General features: G+C 37.6%; 1 protein-coding gene across 1 annotated transcript in view; it reads left to right on the top strand.

The window, feature by feature from the left end:
• WASF2 (WASP family member 2) overlaps positions 1–19,975 on the top strand; it is a 30,829-nt gene extending 10,854 nt beyond the window's left edge. Inside the window, exons 2-9 of the mRNA XM_072421291.1 lie at positions 9,379–9,509; positions 10,969–11,103; positions 11,296–11,449; positions 11,528–11,645; positions 12,453–12,583; positions 12,671–12,817; positions 13,599–14,056; positions 18,031–19,975. Coding sequence (XP_072277392.1) covers positions 9,380–9,509; positions 10,969–11,103; positions 11,296–11,449; positions 11,528–11,645; positions 12,453–12,583; positions 12,671–12,817; positions 13,599–14,056; positions 18,031–18,191 — 1,434 coding nt within the window. The 5' untranslated portion in view covers position 9,379 and the 3' untranslated portion in view covers positions 18,192–19,975. The remainder of the gene's footprint in view (positions 1–9,378; positions 9,510–10,968; positions 11,104–11,295; positions 11,450–11,527; positions 11,646–12,452; positions 12,584–12,670; positions 12,818–13,598; positions 14,057–18,030) is intronic.
• Positions 19,976–21,638: the final 1,663 nt, after the last annotated feature.

The raw sequence follows: 21,638 nt of genomic DNA on the forward strand, positions 1-21,638 counted from the left end.
ATATTTGTGTTGCATTGTAATTAAAAAGAAAACCAGAAAACACCTTCTAGATCAAATACAGGTATTAGAGTAGGTCTTACTTTTTGCAATTTACAGTCTCAGATACACAAGACAATACCCATTTTTTAAGGATTGCAACCAATTATTTTTAATCTGTTGTGAAGCAGAATAATCTGTCTACAAGACTTCTTTGTTTTAAGTGATAAAGGATATCTTTACTGTCTTAAAGTTATCCTCTAAACCAGTGGTCACCAACCTTTTCGGACCCACGGACCGCTAAATTTACTGGCTCGAGACCGTGCATGGGTGTCCCTCAAAGGGGAAGAAACTTTCCCCATAGTGACCTCATGATGTCAGAACCTGCCCACTTTCCCATCACAGATCTGAGCCTGCGATGGGAAAGTAGGTGGGTTGTGTCCAGAGAGACAAACCCGATCAATTCCCTGAGCCTGTTTTTCGTACGGGGACATTGTCCACGGCTCTGGCCATTGTGTCCCCCCAGCAAGGTCAGAAGAGGGGGGTGAACCAGAGCCGTGGATCATCGTTTGGCGACCGCTGCTGTAAATGATCACAAAAAATCAGTGACATAAATTTGACATCAGTACATAGCTTTTATTCTAAACTGTCTGTAGTCTGTAAAGCACAATTGCTCAATAATTCTTCCTGTAAATGATTGTTAATGATGGTTTCCAGTAACAGTAGAATAAATGAGTGCTGTACAGACAGCTGTTTCTTCTGGTCATTAGGTGATCTGGCAGAATGGATCACCATATGATCAGAAACAGCTGTACAGATGTTATGGAGACAGTATTCACCAGTAGATATATAGCATGGAATCTTCTTCTTGTGGACATAGATGGCAATAAAAACTTCACAGAGGGTCTTAAGTTTTGTACACCCATTAGATTAATTTATTCTGAAACCATCATTTGTATTTTATCTGCGCCAGTGTTTCAATCTTTTTAACATGGGGAACCCCTTGAAATAAAGTTTAGGTCAGCTATATAATTACTGTATCAACAGCTCACAGTACATTAATGTGGTAGTTATTGGGAAGAATGTCACCTACATCCAGCAAGAAAGATATTTGGTATCTGGTAAACTGACCCAAGTGGCACAAATTGTTTAATTCTCCAGGAACCCTTGGTGGATGAACACGGATGAACCGTCTCCAGACATCTTTTAGCAAGATGTTTGTGACCTGCCCCATTGGATCACTAACATCCCATAACAGCAAATTCTACTGACTTTTCAAATGCTGCTTCCACATTGGGCTACTCCTATTCATCTGCATTCCTCTCCATAGAACAGAACAGGCTGATCATTAACTGTACCGCAATCCTTCACCCAAAACCATCACCAATAGTTTTTTTAGACAAGAAAAATTGAAGATGTGACTATTAATGTTCATCGTCACTTTTAGGTGTACTGCAAACACATGGTAATCTAATTTTTAGCCTTTTTTCATGTGTTATCCAATAATTAAAATAAAAATGTTTGCAGTGCAGATGGCCACTTGCACCCAGCTCATATAGGCTTCAACATAAAAATTCTTGTTTGTTGATCAAGGCGTACAGCAAGCATTTACAGAGCTTTCAGGAGACTTTAGGCAGCTTTCTAAAAAGGCCATTAAAGCAGCCGTGAGCTACAGTGTCGAACCCAGACCTTAATGGAAGTGTTGGCTTTGCTTTAAAACAACTAATAGCAGGTTCAGCATGTTATTAGCAAGGGGTATCTGTGAAAGCAAACCATCCGTTTCTATAGCCTTTATTCACAAGTTTTAATGCTAGATCCTAGTTCTATGAAAGTAGCTCATATTCAGAGTTATGGAAAGGATGTTGCTGCACTGAAACTCAACATGTCTAATGAAGAGACTACACCACATTGCCTATTCAGAGGTACAAGTTCTCTTGTAAGAACCCCCCCCCCAATACAACAAGATTCACCTTCCCTACAAACCATTAAAGCTAAGAGTGCAAATGTTTAGCTTTGTCCTAAGCTTAATGTTGTCCTCCTCCCTTGTAGGTGACAGTGCTCAGGCCGTAGAATAACACTCTGCAAGGACATTACATGCTCCCAATCCCCTGGAAGCGCTGACATGTTCTTTCCACTTGCATTAGTTCTCTGCCATCAACACCCATACACAAGATGACTACATTGACCATAGATGTCAGTGTATTAACCCAGAAGCTTCTGAGAGGTGGGCAACCTTTGCTTCAAAGTGCAAAACAAATGTATGTCTCGATGAACCCTTCATTGTAAATTGTGACTGGCCGAAAATGTTAGCTAAATTAGACTGCAGTCTGACAGAATGTTCGGACACTGTCCAACCTCGCTAATTGGGCTTTTTCAAATCTGGCTATTTAGTCTGAGCGCTGACTGACCAGCTGTCCCAGACTTTTCTTTTTTTACACAGATCATGTGAGCACATTATGGGAAGGTAATGTGTAAACTGTGAAGCTCTATGATGTAGCAGTAATCAGAAAAACCTAGCAATGATGTCATGAGTGTGAATGAATGGAGCCATTTTATGTCTATGTGATTGTGCTGGATTGCCAATTTAGATTCCAATTCAGAAAGATGAGAAAATGTATATTTTAAAAGACATGTATGTGTAAATAACGCAAATTAGATTTTGTTACAGGTATTGTGTTATATATAAAAGTCTGAGGTTTTTTAAAGACTAAAATATTCTGATTGCATTACATTTGTGAAAGCGGAGCACAGTGGGGTACTGTCCTACGTGTTACCAGTAACTAAGCACCAGAGCCACCACAACTGAGTGAATGAGAAGTGTTTGTGTGTTTTGTCTTTTGCGGCATTGCCTTGACAGTGGTGGTGAAGGGGTTACAACTGCAGTATCTGGCTGCAGGCTCAGAGCTGTAACCAATGAGATGTGGAGAAGGGGTGTGCCAGCCTTTCACACCTGGATCTCTTGGCAGCTTTCTGTCTCTGCTAATCCCTCTAGGGCCTGCAGCCTCCGCCTGCATGGTCAGGCCAGCACTAGCCTCAGAAGATGGGGGTGGTGGGGGAAATATTATAACTCCCCCACACATAGAGCTGGATAGCACACTAAGCATAATAATGTAGAACAGGAGCTACATTTTATCATTCGTTTTCATTCTTTTTATAGTATGGCTATTGCAGTGTAGCTTATTAGCAAGCATTTTCTCTTCCACAAATAAATAAATAAATAAATAAATCGGGAGAGAATGACACCGCATAGGATTTCATACCAATTGGTAATATATGTTCGCCTAGTCACCCCTGCATCCAGTCATTTAGCTAAATGCTGATTAGCTTTTAGGTAACAACCTTCTTACAAGTACCTTGTTGGTCTATCATCTTAATCTTTTAGAATGGCAGATGTCAGGCACAGTCACAGATTGTGTATGTAAAAGTAATATTTTACTTACACCAAATCCAGTTACATTTTTATTTACATCATTTACTGCCTGTGTGGCCTTACATCAGGCTTTGCTTTAACTTGTTTATAAAATCAGACACATGTAACTTTTTGATAGCTAAAAGCTATACCCCAGTAATTTTCTATGGACCAAATATATGTTTTGGTTTCTGCAAATTCAGGTGTAGCTTTACATATTGCTTATGATGTAGTGAGAGAACTTTCTCCTAAGTAAGACATTTTCTGTGCCTTGATTTTACTTTTGCTTTCAGCAATACATAAACTGTTGTCAGAGTATTAAAGGATATCCAAATTCAAGAACACATATATTATAGCTTTGCTTATAGATGTGGTAATTTAGTTTTCAAATGCACTATCCTTGTCTTTTTCTGAAAGTTGAATTGAAAAAAACCTGTAAGCAGGTTATCTTCCTTTTGTAATCTAGTATTACTCTTAAGCTACGTACACACTTCCAATAATTATCGTTGGTAAACGAACGACGAACGATCCTGCACGATATCGGCGAACGATCGTATAGCACCGATCCTGTACATGCAGATAACGACACGATCGTTCGCAGATATTGTACACACAATAGATGCGATCGTTTGAGCGATACAGGAAGTGACGTGCACGACAGGAAGTGAACGGACGTTCGTTCATCACGCATGCTCAGACCATGGACGATCAATGAACGACCGTACACACGATAGATGGTAAACGATCATCGTCCAATCCGATCCGCCGGTCCGGTCGTTCATTTCCAGCGACTATTCTCGTTCGTCGGCGTCGTTGGTTACTTTTTTTACGAACGATTTTTGACCAATCGATCGTTCGTCGTTCGTTCGTCGTTCATTTCCAACGATAAAAATTGGAAGTGTGTATGCAGCTTTACTGTGTAATGTAAATTCAGAGGAAGGCATGTTTGAAGTGCAGCCTAGTAATATTTATAGCTGCCTGCCTCCATAGATACAGTGGATAGAGTGAGTGTAACCACCTTAGGACGGGGATTGCTTATTTTGCGGGATTTGCAGAAGAAAAAGCTTGTAAAAGAAAAGTAACCCATCACATGTAAAAACTGCTAAGCTGCAATGTATTTAATTCTTGTTTTGGGGTTTAGATATACTTCAAAGCACCATGCATGGCAAAGCAGGTGGCCAATTTTAATCATCTTCTGCACTCCAGCGCACATCTCTCACTTCCTTGTCTCTGGTAGAAGTAAACTGCCTGATAATAAACTGTGAGTTTAATTCTTTACATAGGATTATAGGCTCTCCGAATGTGACCGTGCTGGTGCTTATCATAGATGATACTCCATATCTGGAAGTACCAAGTATTACATTTGCTTCCAACAGCTGAAAGGAGTGGCCAGGGAGTAAATGAATGGTGGGTATGTGCTGCTGAGGAGGGAGGGTTAAAGCAAACCTGTTGTTTTGCCCTGCATTGCCAAAGCATGCGTTTGTGTTAAAGAGACACTGTTGTCGGACCAACAATTTACCATGAGCTTAGATGTGCATGTAATATAATCTATGCATGTTATTTACTTCTAAGAGCTTTACTTCCAAGAGATATTTGAAAACCATGTAACATCATACTTTATGTAAAGTCAGCAGAGTCCATGCTGTCACTTGAGTGACTCTGTTTAGCCCTGCATTTTCTTCTTCCTCAGAAAGTATTGAAAAGGGAAGTAAGTTGGAAGAAACTTTGTAAATAAAACTTTTATAAAAAATGAATTGTTAATTTTTCTGTGGTTTCATCTCCCTTTTTTAAGTTGGTTGAATCTTTAAGGTACTGACATCACAACATTCACCGTAAGCTATTAACAGTCAGATTGGCAAACCATCATATCCTGATGTTAGTTCTTCCTGATGATAGCAGAAGTCCTCCACCCAAGGCTTTGTGGGAGGGTTACACAGCTGGGTTACAGTTTTCAGAAGAAATGTTGTTTTACCTTGAGAGAGGCAGTTGCCTATGTTTTTTTTTTTTTCTCAGAGTGCTGTCCCAAAAGGCAGAAACTTGCACTGTTGTTTGGTTTGTTTGTACTATATTCTTTATTTGAATGCTTTTACTTTATATTCACCAGTTGTTTTCAGTGTTTCCTCTGGATAGACTCTATAAAGGGTCCTATAAACATTACGTGACAGTCTTTCCAATCATTTTTTGGCTGTCTCAGGCAATGAGTTGGGGCACTGAGCTGCACATTTCCATAGCCGTGTGTTGGTGTGATGTGGTGCTACTCATTATGAAACACCGTGTACCTCCAGTGCAATGCAGGAAAGCACACTAAAGTGTTTTGTTGTGTGCTGGCATAAATCATGCGGGGCAGACAGCAGCGTGTGCTCCCACAATGCGTATATGTGAATGGGCCCTAATGCCTATTAATTACTTGTATATGTGGTTGTCTATACACAGTTAATCCTTTTTTTTTTTTTTTTTTTTTTTTTTTTTATTCCATCAACCAGGTGTTAAGTGATTTATATTAGGTGTAAAATCTAAAAAACCTTGATAAGTCAGGTTTAAAAATTTCACTTTTCTATTTCAATAAGTTTTGGTGCGTGCTTATCTTCATTAATTGAGAGATTGATGGAGTATATTGGGGTTAATCAAGTTGGAAACAGTGACACAAATATGTATGGTTGGCTTTTAAGTAAATATACATTTGCATTCATTTGTACTGGAATCAATTGTCGGTGATCATTTCCAGCAATGGTGGAAACAAGTGACCGCTGTACAGACAGCACCATGCGTTCTGTGAAAAGGAAACGGCAGCGGTCTATGAGTGTCGGTGGTTCAGTGATCCAACAGCGTAGATCACGAAGCAATAATAGGGTACAGCTGTATAGACGGTAGATTTGTGCCTGAGATGTTCATAAACTTTCATGATGTTGATAAAAATCTTGCCTCTGCATATAGCATTTTAGGTTTAGCTGGGGAGAAAGCATCAGGCTAGTTGGAAAAGGTCCTATTGCATTTGTTTACCACAGATGAGCTGACACCAAAGATGTCTCCCCCCTCCTATACAGGTCAGATCCTTGTGTCCGATCAACTTCAATAGTCTGTGACCAGCTTTAGTCATCTGAGCTTCTGTGCAATGGTGGGCATTGCTGGTGTTTTGGCATTCTTGTAAATCACAAGTGATTATGAATTGTAAGAAAATAATTCATTCACACTAGGTAGTACATATGAACTGTACTGTAGATAGAATCCCAGTTGGGATTTTTAATTCCAGGCTTCAGTACATTATTGAGTGTTAAATCCACCACTCTGCCTTCTATTAGATGTCTATTTACCAACCTGTATACAGCACTGTGATAGTGAAATAATTTATTTATTATTAGAATTATGGATTGTTGGGGAATAAAAAGCCATGTTCCTATCCAGTTATGTGAAAGCATATTTCTTTTGTGCAATGCAGCCACATGAACGTGGTTCATGTTGTGTTTGTGTGAGTAGATTTAAGCTTAACGGTGCACATTTATAAAGCGCTGGCTGCCGTGTATACAGCCGATTAGTAAGTCTTGTGGCTAACAGTGCATGCTGGGAATTGCTAATTAAGGATGTCCGGCAGAGACTCAACTCTCCTCCCGCCTCTCTGGCAAAGCATTACATCCTGTCTATCCGCAGAGCTATCCAGAACATTCTGCTTCTGCTCAACTCCCCTTCTCTCTCCTCTCTCTCTCCTGCTTTACCTTTCTTCCTCTCTTTATACTGCTGAACTGCACAAAATTACAAAAGATCAATGCATAGTCTAGAATAGCCATTATCAGCTTAAGCAAGCAATATTTCTGTAAATTAATTGTGGTATTTACAGAAATCTTTTTTGATCTGGCCATTTTGTTAAAACACTATTCAAAAGGCCAAGGATTGACTGTATAGCTATGTGCCCATGCTATCCTCATAGTTATGATGAAGTCTTTACACCTAAGACTTTCTTCCTCAAAAGTTTCACCGTATATCCTATGTTCAAACATATATTTGCAGCTTTATGAAATAGTATAATACTGTACACTGGATGAACTGTTCAGGACATGTTCAAATCTGTTACCTTTATACATATTGCTTCTCCTTGTTCCACATGATACATGTTAAGCCATAATGTTGGCCCAACATGTATGGATACCTAAAAGGTTTTAGGTTTGGGTAGAATAGAGAAAGGTTAGATCCCTGCAAAGGGATTGATGTACTGTGCTGTTCTTGCACTGGAAGGAGATTTCTACTTCTGTTCTGGAGAGAGGAGAGACCGGAATTGAGGAAAACGTTGCAACAGGAAATTAACCATAACCAACTGAGAATAGCTAACAAGCAATATAGAATTTCTCTTACTTATTAGAAGAAATTGCTTCCTTGTCCAGGAGACAACCCTTTTTTTTTTACAAGAAAGGAAATGAAGAAATCCTTCTAACAGAGCCGTTTTATTGCAGTAAACAAAAACCTAGAAAAAGAAAACAAATTTGGGCCATAAATGCACTTTTAATATTTGATTCAGCAAAATATGTAATTACATGGCTTCACTCTCTACTGCTGACAATATTCATTATTTACACATTATTGCTTAGTTTCATAAAAACAAAGTTTTATCATATTTGGAAAATTAAATCTGTGTGCATGTCCATATGATGTCAGCAATTCATAACATGTCATAACAGTCAGCAATTCTATAGACATTTGCACCAAGGTTGTGTGGAAATCATAGGATTCCCCTTAAAGGTCAAGTTTGGCTCTGCTGGCCAGTATAGCCCCGTTACAAGACTAGCATGAAGGTTAAACAGTTGTCAGGGTTGGGTCAAGCTTGAAATTCATAGAAACAATTGATTTCAATACATATAGTATTACATCACAGTAGTCTGTTTTTCTGGATCATTACATGAGCTCTGTCTGTTTTTTGTCATTATTTTCCACATTTGAGTTGCCCTGGTTTACTTTAAAAATACAAGAGCCTTTGATTAATTTATGTATTAAACTAGTACTGCTTTTTTTATCATTAAGATAGTGAATAACTTTTTTTTTATCAATATGTGGGACTATATAAAGTACGTACACAGCAGTCCTAACAGCAAGTAGGCCACATTTGTATATTTAAAATGCAGTGATAAAAAAAATAGACAGGGAAGGGCCCAAATCAAATAAACTTTACTCATGTGTGTTACTTCCCCCACCTCCTAGATTGTAAGCTCTTCAGGGCAGGGTCCTCCCCTCCTGTGTCACTGTCTGTGTTCGTCTGTAATTTGCAACCCCTATTTAATGTACAGCGCTGGGTAATATGTTGGTGCTATATAAATCCTTTTTAATAATATTAGTCAAAAACACTGAACAACAAAATCATTAAGAATATTGGAGGCCAAAAAAGAGGCCCTAGACCGAGTAATGCTACTAAATTATCATAAATGAAACCATACAATTGTAAAGGAAAACATAAACTTCCCTGGTCCTGACACGTTTCACAGATGGGCTTCCTCAGAAGTAGAAAAAAGTAGCAGGAATTTTACTATCAGTTAGGATATTGTTTCAGAGAGGAACAGGTAATGTCTCTTCTGCAATATTTCCTGCCTGAACGCTCCGGGAAACTGTTAGACTATCACAGGTCCGCTTTAGTTACCGGGTTACTTAGCAATTCTGGCTTCCCCTTCAAATACCAGGAATAAATGACCTTCTGTACAGGAGTTAAGCCATCCTAGCCTAGCCAATCAAGACAGCCAAAGATAGTATTCGGAGAAGACGATGACCGCGCCCTGTGATGGAACGGGGATAAACAAGTACAGTTGGTTTAGTTCAGCTATAACATCTGTATTTATCCAATGCCAATAAATTTCCATTGAACCAATATACCGGTAGATTACAGATACCTCCGTTTTAGTTCTTAACATATATTTAAATGGTAATTTTCTTTTAAATTTTCTATTTAATAAAAATATTTTGTAATTTGTATGTTGATATTGTATTATTCATTTTATTTCTTACTTTCTTTTCTTTAGGATGCCTCTCGTAGCACGTTGTATTGAGCCGCGGCATTTATGCCGAGAAAAACTTCCTAATGTCCGCAGTGAACTAGAATGCATGACCAACATCACATTGTCTAATGTCATCAGGCAGCTTGGAAGCTTAAGTAAGTGACTTTTGGGAAAAGGCCAAATAATGTATCCAGTGGCATTGTTTAAGTTGTTTACTTAATGCTATGTGCTGTTGATGGGAGTAAAGATTTTTACTACAACAAAAAAAAGCAGAATTATTTATTGCAGATAAAATTTTGCAACAGGCAGGTTGTTCATTGCAGAAGGTACAGGTGAAATCTTTTCTGTAATGTGCACTGTATGATCCTAGCTTCAGGGAATTAATTCAATTAAATAAATTTGCTAGTAAGTTATTTAATATAGAGAAGTTCACATTCCAACTCCATGCTTGGACCGTCCTCTCCTCCTTTGGAGCATTTCCAGCACCTTAAATAAAATACGTAGTTACTTTTTTCTAGGTGCCCTAAAGTGGATCTTTTTATCTCCCACAATTACTGAAACAGAATACCCCCTCTCCTGTATTTACACTAAACTCTGGGCAAACCCCCATATACTAAACTTGTCTTTTTTCTTTTATGGTGAACTAGAACCTTTAACAGTCCTGAACTTCTGACTGCACAATAATAATAAATACCAAACCTTAGTTCCTTTGTATTATCTGTTTTACCTTAGCACATGAGCTGCAATCCTATTGTACCATGACTCCAAAACTGTGTTTTTTTTTTTTTCTACTTAAATGTTTAAGTAAGTAAGCAGTAAGTGTTTGGTGTGCAATAAACATAAAGATAGCAGAATAGTAAATTGAAATAAGGCTGGGCTTTCAGCTCATATCATTACTTCTCACACGCTGTAGAAGCACACAGGCTTTCCTGTATTAGTATGTAGATGGCCTTAGGAAACACCCACATTCAAAGCTGAGTCCCTGTGTGGCGGTCAGGTCAGAAAGAAAAAAAGCTGAAAACAAATATGTGGTGCAGTGCTGAATGGAGGCTGGCATGAGCTACTGTGTTAGAAGGGTTATGTCTGTCCAGAGTGAGTTTGTGAGCCACCTTGTCTACCTGTGTATCTTGTGCATAATACATTAATAGTTAAGCATTTTTTTTCGGTAAACCTGCAATTCAGCTGCTGAACTCTTTCAGGTGCATCAAGTTGCTCTGAACTTTTGAAACAGAGTTTTATTAAAACACTACTTTTGTTGCTGACATAAATACCTGGGGCATATGGGCATAAGAACTGAAGCAATGAAAAAGGTGTCCTTGTCAGATGAATCACATTAACATTTGTGTTTTCCTGGGGATGTCCAATCAATAGGGGTGACACTTTTCAACACAACCTAACTGACCTTCTGCTAACATCATGGTGTCGGATATCACCGGGCACCTTCAGAGGTGTGGAGTCCATCCCTTGATGGGTCAGAGCTGGTTTGGTAGCTAAAGGGGGACTTATACTGGCAGGTGGTTTAATGGTTTGGCTGATCAGTGTTTACTACATATATTTTGTTTACACAATGTAAACTTCCAAAATATTTAACCCATATTATTCTGTTCCTTCTAGGTCGCTATGCAGAAGACATATTTGGAGAGTTGTTTACCGAGGCAAGCATGTTTGCTCAGCGTGTGGGAACGCTGGGCGAGAGGGTGGAAAAGCTTCAGGTCAAAGTGACCCAGCTTGATCCTAAAGAAGAAGAAGGTATGTTGTTTGAAATAATACCTGATAAAGTAAAATAAGAACTTATATGTATATTGTTACATAGAGCATTGTAATGTACCAGGGCTATAAATGATTTGTGGTAAGATATAGATACATTTGACAATATGCAGCACTTAGAAAACTACTTGTTATGTTTTCATAATCTTAAGTGCCTTTTCTTTTTGTTTCCAGTTTCTTTGCAGGGCATTAACACGAGAAAAGCATTTCACAGTAATACCCTACAAGATCAACAACTCTTTGTACGTGATTCTCTGTCGGTTCCTGTCTGTGAAACATATGCTACCTGTGACATGCCACCACCACTCAACATCCTCAGCCCATACAGGTAGTGAAGCTTCTGACTCCAATATGTTTACGTTATGCATGTGCAATGTGTTATGCACTTGTTTCATGTCTTTTACAGGGAGGATGGAAAGGAGGCCTTGAAATTTTACACAGACCCATCATACTTCTTTGACCTGTGGAAAGAAAAGATGTTGCAGGACACAAAGGATATCATGAAAGAAAAACGCAAACATAGGGTAAGAAACAGAATGCTGCGGTAGATGGTACTGCTTAGAATTATTTTGTTGTACTTCTTGTCCATCTTGCATGATTTTAAAGGATACATTTCTGCAAGAGTAAAAGAGGGTTACTGCTAAGAAGTGCCAGTAGTGTTTATCATGTGATTTTTAGGCTTTGTTCAGGAGATCTTCTGATGCAGAAGTCAGAATTGCCAAGTTCTGCAGCTGATAAAGCGTGTTGTGCAATGGCAGCCATTAGGGGCTTTCTCTTTTAAAATAGAAAATCTTTGACCTTTTGCAGTCACATGTTTGGATCTCATGTAGTTGGCCTATTCTCACCTAATAGGATAAGTGCCAGAACATCCTGCAAACATTTCCTTAACTCAATGGACATACCTGAAGAAAAATCTTCATAGAAGAAGGGACATTGCTACCCATTGCTTCAAATTTTTTAACATGAGTATAAGCTCCTAAGGGATTTTTTCATATCATGCTTCCAAAATATTTGAATGGCATACTTCCTTAAATATCAAACCTTGTATCTTTTAAAAGATTTATGTTTCCTATAAACATCATTGTACCTAATTATCTGTTTTCTACAATCCTACAATTTGGCTTTCAAGATGGGGATGTAAAAAAAAATGTTGAGCCCTTTAGTAGTGGATATCTAAAGTATTCTAGCTAAACAATACTGCTGACAAGGCAATACCTGATATATTTGTTTCTTTATTAGTTAACACAGAGTTTAGCAATTATTACTAACCAGTATAAAAAAAGTAGTACCAAAAAGGTGTTAGCTCATGGCAACACTTCTACATTTCACAGAGAGAAAAGAAAGATAACCCTAACCGTGGAAATGTGAATCCTCGTAAAATCCGCACACGAAAGGATGAATGGGAGAAGATGAAAATGGGCAAGGAATTTGAAGAACGTAAAGATACTCTTTCTAATTCTGGGTAAAGTTTTCAACAATTATTATCTTTAGAGAATGATTATCTTCTAGCAAATATTTTAATCTATTTATTCTGTTTTGTATAATTTAGGGTTCAAGGGAGCCAGAATGGATCCATAAGTTCTATGGATGGGGTAGATATATCTCTCTATCCCCCACCTCCTCCAAATGATGATTTTATTCCAAGTCCGCCACCTGTTCCTGATGACTCCTTGCCACCTCCACCTATGGATTTTAGGTAAATATAAATATTTGCCAATCATTTGTAAAATTGGTATTCATAGATTTATTTTATTTACATATTTATAGCACAACTGTAAATTTAGTTGAGAAAAAGGTCTCTCTAGATGAACAATTCACATTTTGATTATTTTTGCAAACTTTATTGCAAATTTTACCCTATAACCACCTAAGTAATGTCAGTGTTGTAGCTCCTTCTGTATCATTTAGCTGTTAAGGCATAGAATTTATATATAATAAAACTCCAGCTTTTAAAGGGCCAAGGGCTCACATAACAAAAAAGATTTCAGTGTACAGGACATTTTGTCCTTGTGGATGTGAGCAACACTTGAATTTTTTAAAAGTGCTAGAAAATCGGCTGCAAAATCAAACCTAAAACTATAATTTATATTGACGCAATAAAAATACATTTTGTTTTCAAGCCCTCTCTCACATTTCTGCAATGTAACCATATTATTTGAAATGCAGTTTTGAAGAGATTGTTGCTGGGGGCCTGCCTGGTATTGCACAGCTGCTCTTCCCAAATTATTTTGTTTCCCCATTAAAAACTTATGTAAATATGCCAATTTGCTGATGGGATGCACAATGTAGGACTGCATAGATTTTATATGATGGTAAAAATTCATACTGTGAAACTGAATAGTGTGCATAATAGACCACATGACATCAATAGGTAAAGCAGAAAATAACATTATTTATTTATATATATATATATATATATATATATAATTATATATATATAATATATCTTTTTTTTTTTTTTCCCTCTATTCTATCAGTTCACCTGGAACGTCAAGTCGAGCTAGCCTGGTCAGTCCGGCCCACCCACCTCCAGCTCCTCCTATTGGTTCTCCAATTGGTGGAAGACCCAGTATCTCTCCTCCAATGGCTCCTCCACCACCACCTCCAGCTGGAGTATTCCCAGATTCTTCCTACCTTCCTCCTCCAAGTCCACCAGCCTGCCCTCCCATGCCTGGCTTTCCTGCACCACCTCCTCCTCCAGTGCCTTCAGTAGTGGAATATGCCCCTGTATCCCCCATTCCTCCTCCAGCTCCTCCTGCTGGAGGCCCACCCCCACCACCTCCACCACCACCACCACCTGGTCCACCACCTCCTGGCCCCCCACCTCCTCCAGCTTTTCCCAAATCTGAAGGAGAACCTCTGACCCCAAAACCAAAAAGCAACCTGCCACCGGTGAGCAACCCGAGGAGTGACCTTTTGTCTGCAATCCGTCAAGGTATTTATACATTTCTGTAATCTTTTTTGGTAATGGTATTATTCAAAAATATTTTTTGATTCAAAATTAATAGTGGTGGATGTTACTATATAATTATATGATAAAAATCTTTTCATTACCTGTGAATGTTTTCTGAATACGATCTCAGAACCTTTCTCCACTCTCTTGTTGAGCCATTTTCTTTTCCTCATTAAGTATACCTTTCAGAAGTTGCCATATTTTGTGTAACCTAGAGAACTTAGTTCTCTCATTTCTCTCTCGTTTCTTCTTATATATCCCAAGAGATTTAGGAGATTTAGAAACACACAAATTTTACTGTAACCTAAAGTAGGCAGGTGGGAAACTTTAAACATTACATAACAAAAAAATTTGGCTGTCAGCACAAACATGAAGTTATAGTTGATCAGGGTAGTAGGAATGGATTAGGAGGGTCTTTTGAGAGGGGAGGTTGCCAAGATTGTATGAGATGCACAGTGTAACAATTATTGGGGCATAGGTAAGTTAATGAGGATAGCACATATTAACTGGTTTCCCAGTTTGTTAAAAACTTGCTGTCCTACGTAAATGGATACATATGAGCTTTTCATGCACTAGTAAAGAAGAATCATGCTTCTATCTTTTTGAATATTCTTTTGTCCTTGCTTGTTTACTTGAAAAAGGGAAGTTGCCATTTTTTGTTTTAAAATAAAAATATTAATGAGGTAAAAGAAGAGGGCCATCGACAGATTTAGTGCTCTATAGACAAATTTAGCGCTCTTAGTTGTGTACTAGATGGGTATCCAGTACCTCTATAATTGTGTCCGTATCCTACTCCCTCTCATTGTTGCAATTTTCGAACACACGCAGACATACTTTGGGCAGCAGAAGGTCACTGATCTAAACTGGTATCTAAAACTTAGGGTCTGTTACCACCAATAGCTATGGTTTGATGGTGATTTGAGAAACAATGCACATTTTTAATTGACTTGAGCAGAAAATGATTAACACATTTCAGCTTCACAATCCCAATTCTCACAAGACAATGCTACTGCCCTGAACAGGAACAACACATTTTAGGATTTAGGATCTTTAGGTTTCCCAGGATCCTGCAAGATGACCTACTGACATTACCCCACCTAGATGAACCAGCTGGTTAGGTGGGTCTGTATAATGTTTTTCCTAGGTTTTCTTGTTAACCTTTTGTATAGTTTTTTTTTACCAATATACTGTATAATAGTCATGTGATCTTTATACCAGATCACAATTTAAACTCATTTTCATGAAACTTAAACCTAAATGGTGAATGGATATTATGATCCATTTATCAAGTGCCACTGCTTTTTCAGAGCTAGAATCACAGGTAATGTGTGAGTGGCTCTTTTTATTGATGGTCTAATCAATAACATACCCTGAAATTAGACTGTATCAAACACCCAGCTAAACCATCAAAGATAAAGGATACAGATGACATTCCACAAGCAAAGACATCTTGGTGCAAAAACACTCTACACACACAAATTACACATTTAAATATTTCAGATACCTTTACAATCTGCAATGGCCAGACTTTACATTTCAAGGTAATGTGCTAAATTTAGGAATCTTTGTATGCTGTTTTGTGACTGTGCCCAGTCCAAGACTGCTGGGATTATCTCTAGATCCATACATAGGCCTTAAGTAGTCAGTGTAGCCGGATAGGTTAGTACTACCTATTCAAAAGGTACTTATATCACTTGATGTATAAACATCTATTGTCTTGGTCATATTGAAATACAGCCTGATGAGTTTTTACCTTTCTTGCCTACTGAACACCTCAAAGAAGTTGCAAGGAATTTCTGATCGAAGGGGAAATGGGAAGGCATATGTGAATTCCACTAAATCAGTAGGGACCCTAATAAGAAAAGCTTGTTCTAAAATTTTGTATGATTTCCAGTTTATGACTGGATTTTGGGCTAGGAGCCAAGGTGGTCCTAAAAAGATAACTAACTTCCTGTGACAGGCAGCAATGCTGTATGAAGTTCTGTGGTTGTTATCTCTAAATGAAGAGAATAGCAGTCAGTTGGACAGCTATAATATAATTAGCTATCATATTTCTAGATGCTATCTAGATCCACTCCCTGAAAAAGTTAATGACTTTGTAGGGAGGAAGAAACAAGACATTGGTTGCTGTCTTCCCTCCGATCCTGGTGATGGCGCTCTCCCTGCTTTACATGAAATAGGAAAGTGCCCTTTACTGGTATGGTAGAGGCATAGATTGGCATGAAGGTGCAACCTATTTCACTTCTTCACACATAGTTTAGTTGCATTCCTCTTAGAAATGGAAATCCATCTGGAAAAGTAAGAATAGCTGATATAGGAGGTATTAAAATATTTTATGTAAATGGCTCCTCATTAAATGCGTTCTGACAGGCTCTGATAGAAGACAAATAACCTTGAGGGCCTGGACATAGTTGCTAGAAACAAATACAATACAAAAATTTTGTACAAATCTTGGAGACCTATTTTTTTCATTGTAGTTAAGCCCAAGTAAGAACCTTGCCATTTAAGCAATCTAAGCCAAAATAATTATTACTGGAAAAAATTATTTGAAAGTCATGCAATAGAGTTTGACGTATTTAGAAAACCTTCCTATATTGAAATCACTAGTGTAGCATGATAGCATTTGTAATGCAGGTATTCACAATAGGAGTTGATGGAGAACCACTAGAGAAATTGCAAAAGAAGCAGGTATTTAGACTAGCACTATTTTTACAAATACAACCTACTTAATTTGTTGAAGCCTGACACAGGAACATAGGTGTTTCAGGCTAGCTGCCTTGGTTACATCCAAAGGATCCATGTCCAGTTGAAATTTTCATGAATTTTAATGTACATTTACTGTTAGTCTACACCTACACAAGGCCAGTTGGTGTTCACTGCAGACTGACTGGTTTCAGTTCTTTGGTTTCCCCTACAGCTGATAAATAGGCAAGTAGCTAAAGTAACGTACAAATCATTAGGACAGAACATGATCCTATCAAGGACAGGGACAAGTAAAGAAGGCCGTTAGCAGACAAAGCCGTACTGTAGGCCTGGAGAGATGACAGACGCATACTAGGAATAAGAAAATAGGGTAAATTCTTAAGTTAAACGACCATAGATCAGAACAGTTTTTGCAAGTGGGATTGCAAAGCACAATGAAGGAGCAGCACGAATGTTTTGCTCAGATGATTGCAGGTGCACCAAGCAGTAATTAAATATATTCTTTGTCAGTTGCATGCTTACAACTTCCCAGCACATCTCTATTTGGCCAGTAGATGGCACAGACAGACACCTAGGATGAGTATGAATAAAGTTCTGCTCTTCTCTCATAGATAAGTGGAGCTGCCAGTTACTTGCAGCTCATATAGTACCCCGGTATTCCTACATGAAGTTTTAGTTCTCTACTATGCTTTTTTGCAAGTGGTTTATGTTGGGTTATTTGGAATACACAAAAGGTTAAGGGGAAAATTATGTTTTTTTAACATCTCCTGTCTGGTAATTAGGTTGGATTGGATAGTCCCACAGTGGTGCTGCCTTAAAAACAGTGTTAAATGAGAATACATATTTTTCTTTCTAAATGTCCTGGGGTTATCTGTAATTATCATTTGTACATGGTACTCTAGAGTCTGCATCAGTTTCCAAAATACCTGAATCAAAGAGTATTTTCTAATTTTGATTTTCAAATGTTGCTGTGCAGAATTACATGCATGTTTGTGGGTTTTTTTTTTTTTTTTAACTTTTAAATTCAAGATTTTCCGCCGGAAATAAAGCCCCCGTTAAGGGGTTAGAATGGGGCCAAAAATTGAAATTAAGCCCGGAAAAGCTTCTAATATTTCCTTTTTAGGATTTCATATTAAACATTTTACTACTGTATAACGGTAGTTATAATCCATAGTTTTTGTTTTTATGTAATACACATTTTTAAAACCTTTATGATACTTCCAGTAATAATTTCTGATACCTACCTTCTCCAGGTTTCCAACTGCGCAAAGTGGAGCAGGAGCAGTTGGAGCATGAAAAACGCGATATTGGAGGTAATGATGTGGCCACTATCCTGTCTCGCCGCATAGCTGTGGAGTACAGCGACTCCGAGGATGACTCTTCTGAATTCGATGAGGATGACTGGTCTGATTAAGTCCAAGAAGATTTGGAGTAAAGAGGGGACTCGGTTTGCAGGGTTTTTTTAACCACACACAGGACACTGCAACTATTTAGTTATTTATTCCAAGAGCGTAAGCTTGGCACTGGTGGAATAACTTGTTGACCTATAATCCCCCCATTTAGTAGTCTAGCTTTATCCCAGATCTTTTGCTTGGAATAGCATGATCCTCAATTATTTTGTTTAGTGAATTTTCCAGAAACAGTACATACTTACAGGAAAAAAACACATTCTGGCCAAGCAGATCAATACTCAAACTTCATAATCGGATTCCAAGTAAAATGAATGTATACAGTTTTTACAGTGTAGTAAAATGGAATTTAGTAAACTGGAATAAGAAACAGTGTAGTGTAGTAAAATGGAATAAAGTAAACACAACTGCCTTACATAGGCTGTGAAATGATTGATTTTCCAGCTCATAAATTAGTGAAGACATTTCTTGTGTAAGTTCTATACACATTTCTTTTACCAGTTCTCATTGAAAAGGTGCTTTTCAACTAATCCAGTTCACTTAGAACAATTAAAGTGAGAATATCTAAAGCTGACCTATACTGTGCCTGTAAACACAACCAACTTTATTCCTTTACATAAAAGGATAACAGTGCCTTGATTAAAAATATCCTGTCACTAAATTATACATTCCCATTTTACTTATTGTGATATGTGATTGGTACAATAAGCTGATGATAATATGTGATAGGTACAATAAGTTAGGCATTAATTTTGAGTTTAAAATTGCCCCTCTCCTCTGGCCCATAATGCATAGACATCATAAAACACTTAACCTGCATTTTTCTATTATTGAATGTAACTGCCTGGGGATCTGTAAAAGAGGCATCCAGACAGAGAAGCCTAGTAGTCAGACAAATACAGTTTCTCTTTCAAATTGTGGTGAGCATTATGGGGGTATTTGGCAAACAAATCTGAAATGGCCAAAGAGAAAATTACGGGACTTTGAATCAGTTTTTTTGTAAGCTAGTGCCTTTTTTTTTACCAGGACAGTTTCATGGGCATTTTTCCAGAAAGTGATAACTGTAATGCTTCAATCATGTAATGCTGTGGGATTAGAATATTGAATTTGTAACATAATCAGTGGACTTGTGAGCAGTTATGAAATTAAACTATACATATAATATTGATTATATTATGGTGTGTGTATCCCTCTGTTTATATATATATATACAAAATATACACACCTCTATCAATTTTACATGTATACCTCAGATTCTTTCTTCAGAAAATACAACTATACAGGTATATATTTTGTTATTGTTCCTCTGTGGCTGTAGGGAATATATGCTTTTATGACAGAACAGTCTAATGGGATAATAAACTGCCTGTGCCAAAAGGGAGCAACATAATATGTGTTAACATTTAGCAGGGAACAAAACTAATTATTATGTTTATTTTGTTAGTATTGTGTATCATGCAGGGGGACCTAATCTATTTCAGCCTTCTAAATGCTAGTCTATGCAGTGATCTTCACCATAACCTTACAAAATGTATGTGTATTTCTATATATGCACAAGACATTTCTTATGTATGCACATTTGAGAATCTATTGATTAAAGAAATATAAGTGCCTTAATATTTGGGGACTTGGTGTCATAAAGAAAAGTGATTATGCTTTGTCTTATATATCCCCATTCCTCTTTATATAACTTGCTTTTTTTAGATAACCAATGGTATTTACTTGGAACAAATGTATAATATATATCTATGCTGTTTAATAACTGCTTTATAAAAATGTTTTATTTGCTTATGTTGTGTGGTCTCAGTCACTGGGATTAATCTGTGATCTAGTAGTTAGTTAAATACAAACGTTTGGTGATTAATATTCACCAAAAGATTTTTATCTTACCACAGACATAAACTTGTCTTCAGACATGGAAAAAAGGTCACGTTTCTATATCAGCTTTGTGCACCAAGAAATTGGCACTGGTAGATTTTGTCACAGGGATGCTTTTCCCATTATCCTAATAATTGGTCTCACTTATATAAATTCAACAACTTGTCTTTATACTCATTTCTGCTGCACCAAGATTTGTATGTGCTGAAGACAAACCCTTCATATGCCTAAAGATGTCAATGCTGACGTTTTGGTACCAAGATCTGTTTATTAACATATGTGGTTACATGAGTTTTCTTGATAAACTTCATCAAAACTACTGCTACTTTATTACTGTTCTGGTTTACAAAAACATTTTGTGAAACATATTATTCTAACACACCACTACCAGGCCCTCTACCTAACTGATCCTCCACAGATTCCTACTTTTCTACATCTGCTCACAAGGCAGTTATACAATACAGGCCTATAGCTATCTATGGGGCTTTGTTGGAAGGTGGGAGAGGAGTCTCATATATGGCTAGGGGGCTGTACACCATATACAAATCTACCTTGCACGGCGATGAGTAAAAACACTGAGACTGCTGCCCTTCAGCTGTCAGTAGGTTGGAAATGGGAGGGAAGGAGGGTTAGGTTTAGTAGGAGGTTAAAATAGTTCTGTTTTGTTACCCAGTATAAACAAAGGCTATCCATATATATATCCAATCAAATTTGATTGTTTGTAATCAGAAATTTACAATTGGTTGGCTGATAATTTTCCCTTTAGATTTACATTGGATCATTTTTTTTTTGGGGGGGGGGGGAATTTGGGCTATAAAGGAAAATCAGGCTTTGTGTACTAGGCCGAATAAAAAATGCATTTCCAGTGTTTGCCATCGGGTGGCATTAGCACCTTGGTGTTCTAAACTGCATGATTTGAAATGTAAATCGTTTCCAATTGTTTTCTTTTTATATTTATAATAAATAGTATTTATATAGCACTAACATATTATTCAGACCTGGAGAAATAAGCAAGTGGTTTGTGTATTTTTATAAACACAAGGCATCAGTCTCCTCAGCTAGAAGAAGTCTGCTATGATAGACCATGAAAGTTAACACTGCTAAACTCTTTTTGTGAATGCCAGTTTGCTGGCTGTCATGCTAAAGCTTTTCCTTCAATGTTCAAGTTACTGAATGGGAGCATGTATAGGAGTTTAGAAATGAAAGCTCTTTGTACTTCTCTCATGGCAATTCCCTTTTTAGACATGACTGCATATTTCTGTGCTAAATATTACCAAGAAAAAAAGAAAACTTAGAGACATACAAAAGGTGGGTGACCAATTTGCTGAAGGGGTCACTTTCCTCAGGCCTCTACTTGTCTGGATTATTCTATTAATCTAATATATCATTCTGGTTGTGTGTTGCCTTCGTTGGCAGTATGCACTTCTTATGAGTTCACTTTTGTTTTTTCATGAATAAATTTTGGCATCTTTTGCACAAACACTGTCAGTTTGCCTCGAATGGCAACAAAGTTGTTTAAAATAAAAACTTCCCTACAAAGCGAACCCTTCCATCACTAAACACTTTTGTCCTGA

The sequence above is a fragment of the Pyxicephalus adspersus genome, chromosome 1, assembly GCF_032062135.1.
Source record: "Pyxicephalus adspersus chromosome 1, UCB_Pads_2.0, whole genome shotgun sequence".
In the NCBI taxonomy this organism is placed as follows: Eukaryota; Metazoa; Chordata; class Amphibia; order Anura; family Pyxicephalidae; genus Pyxicephalus; species Pyxicephalus adspersus.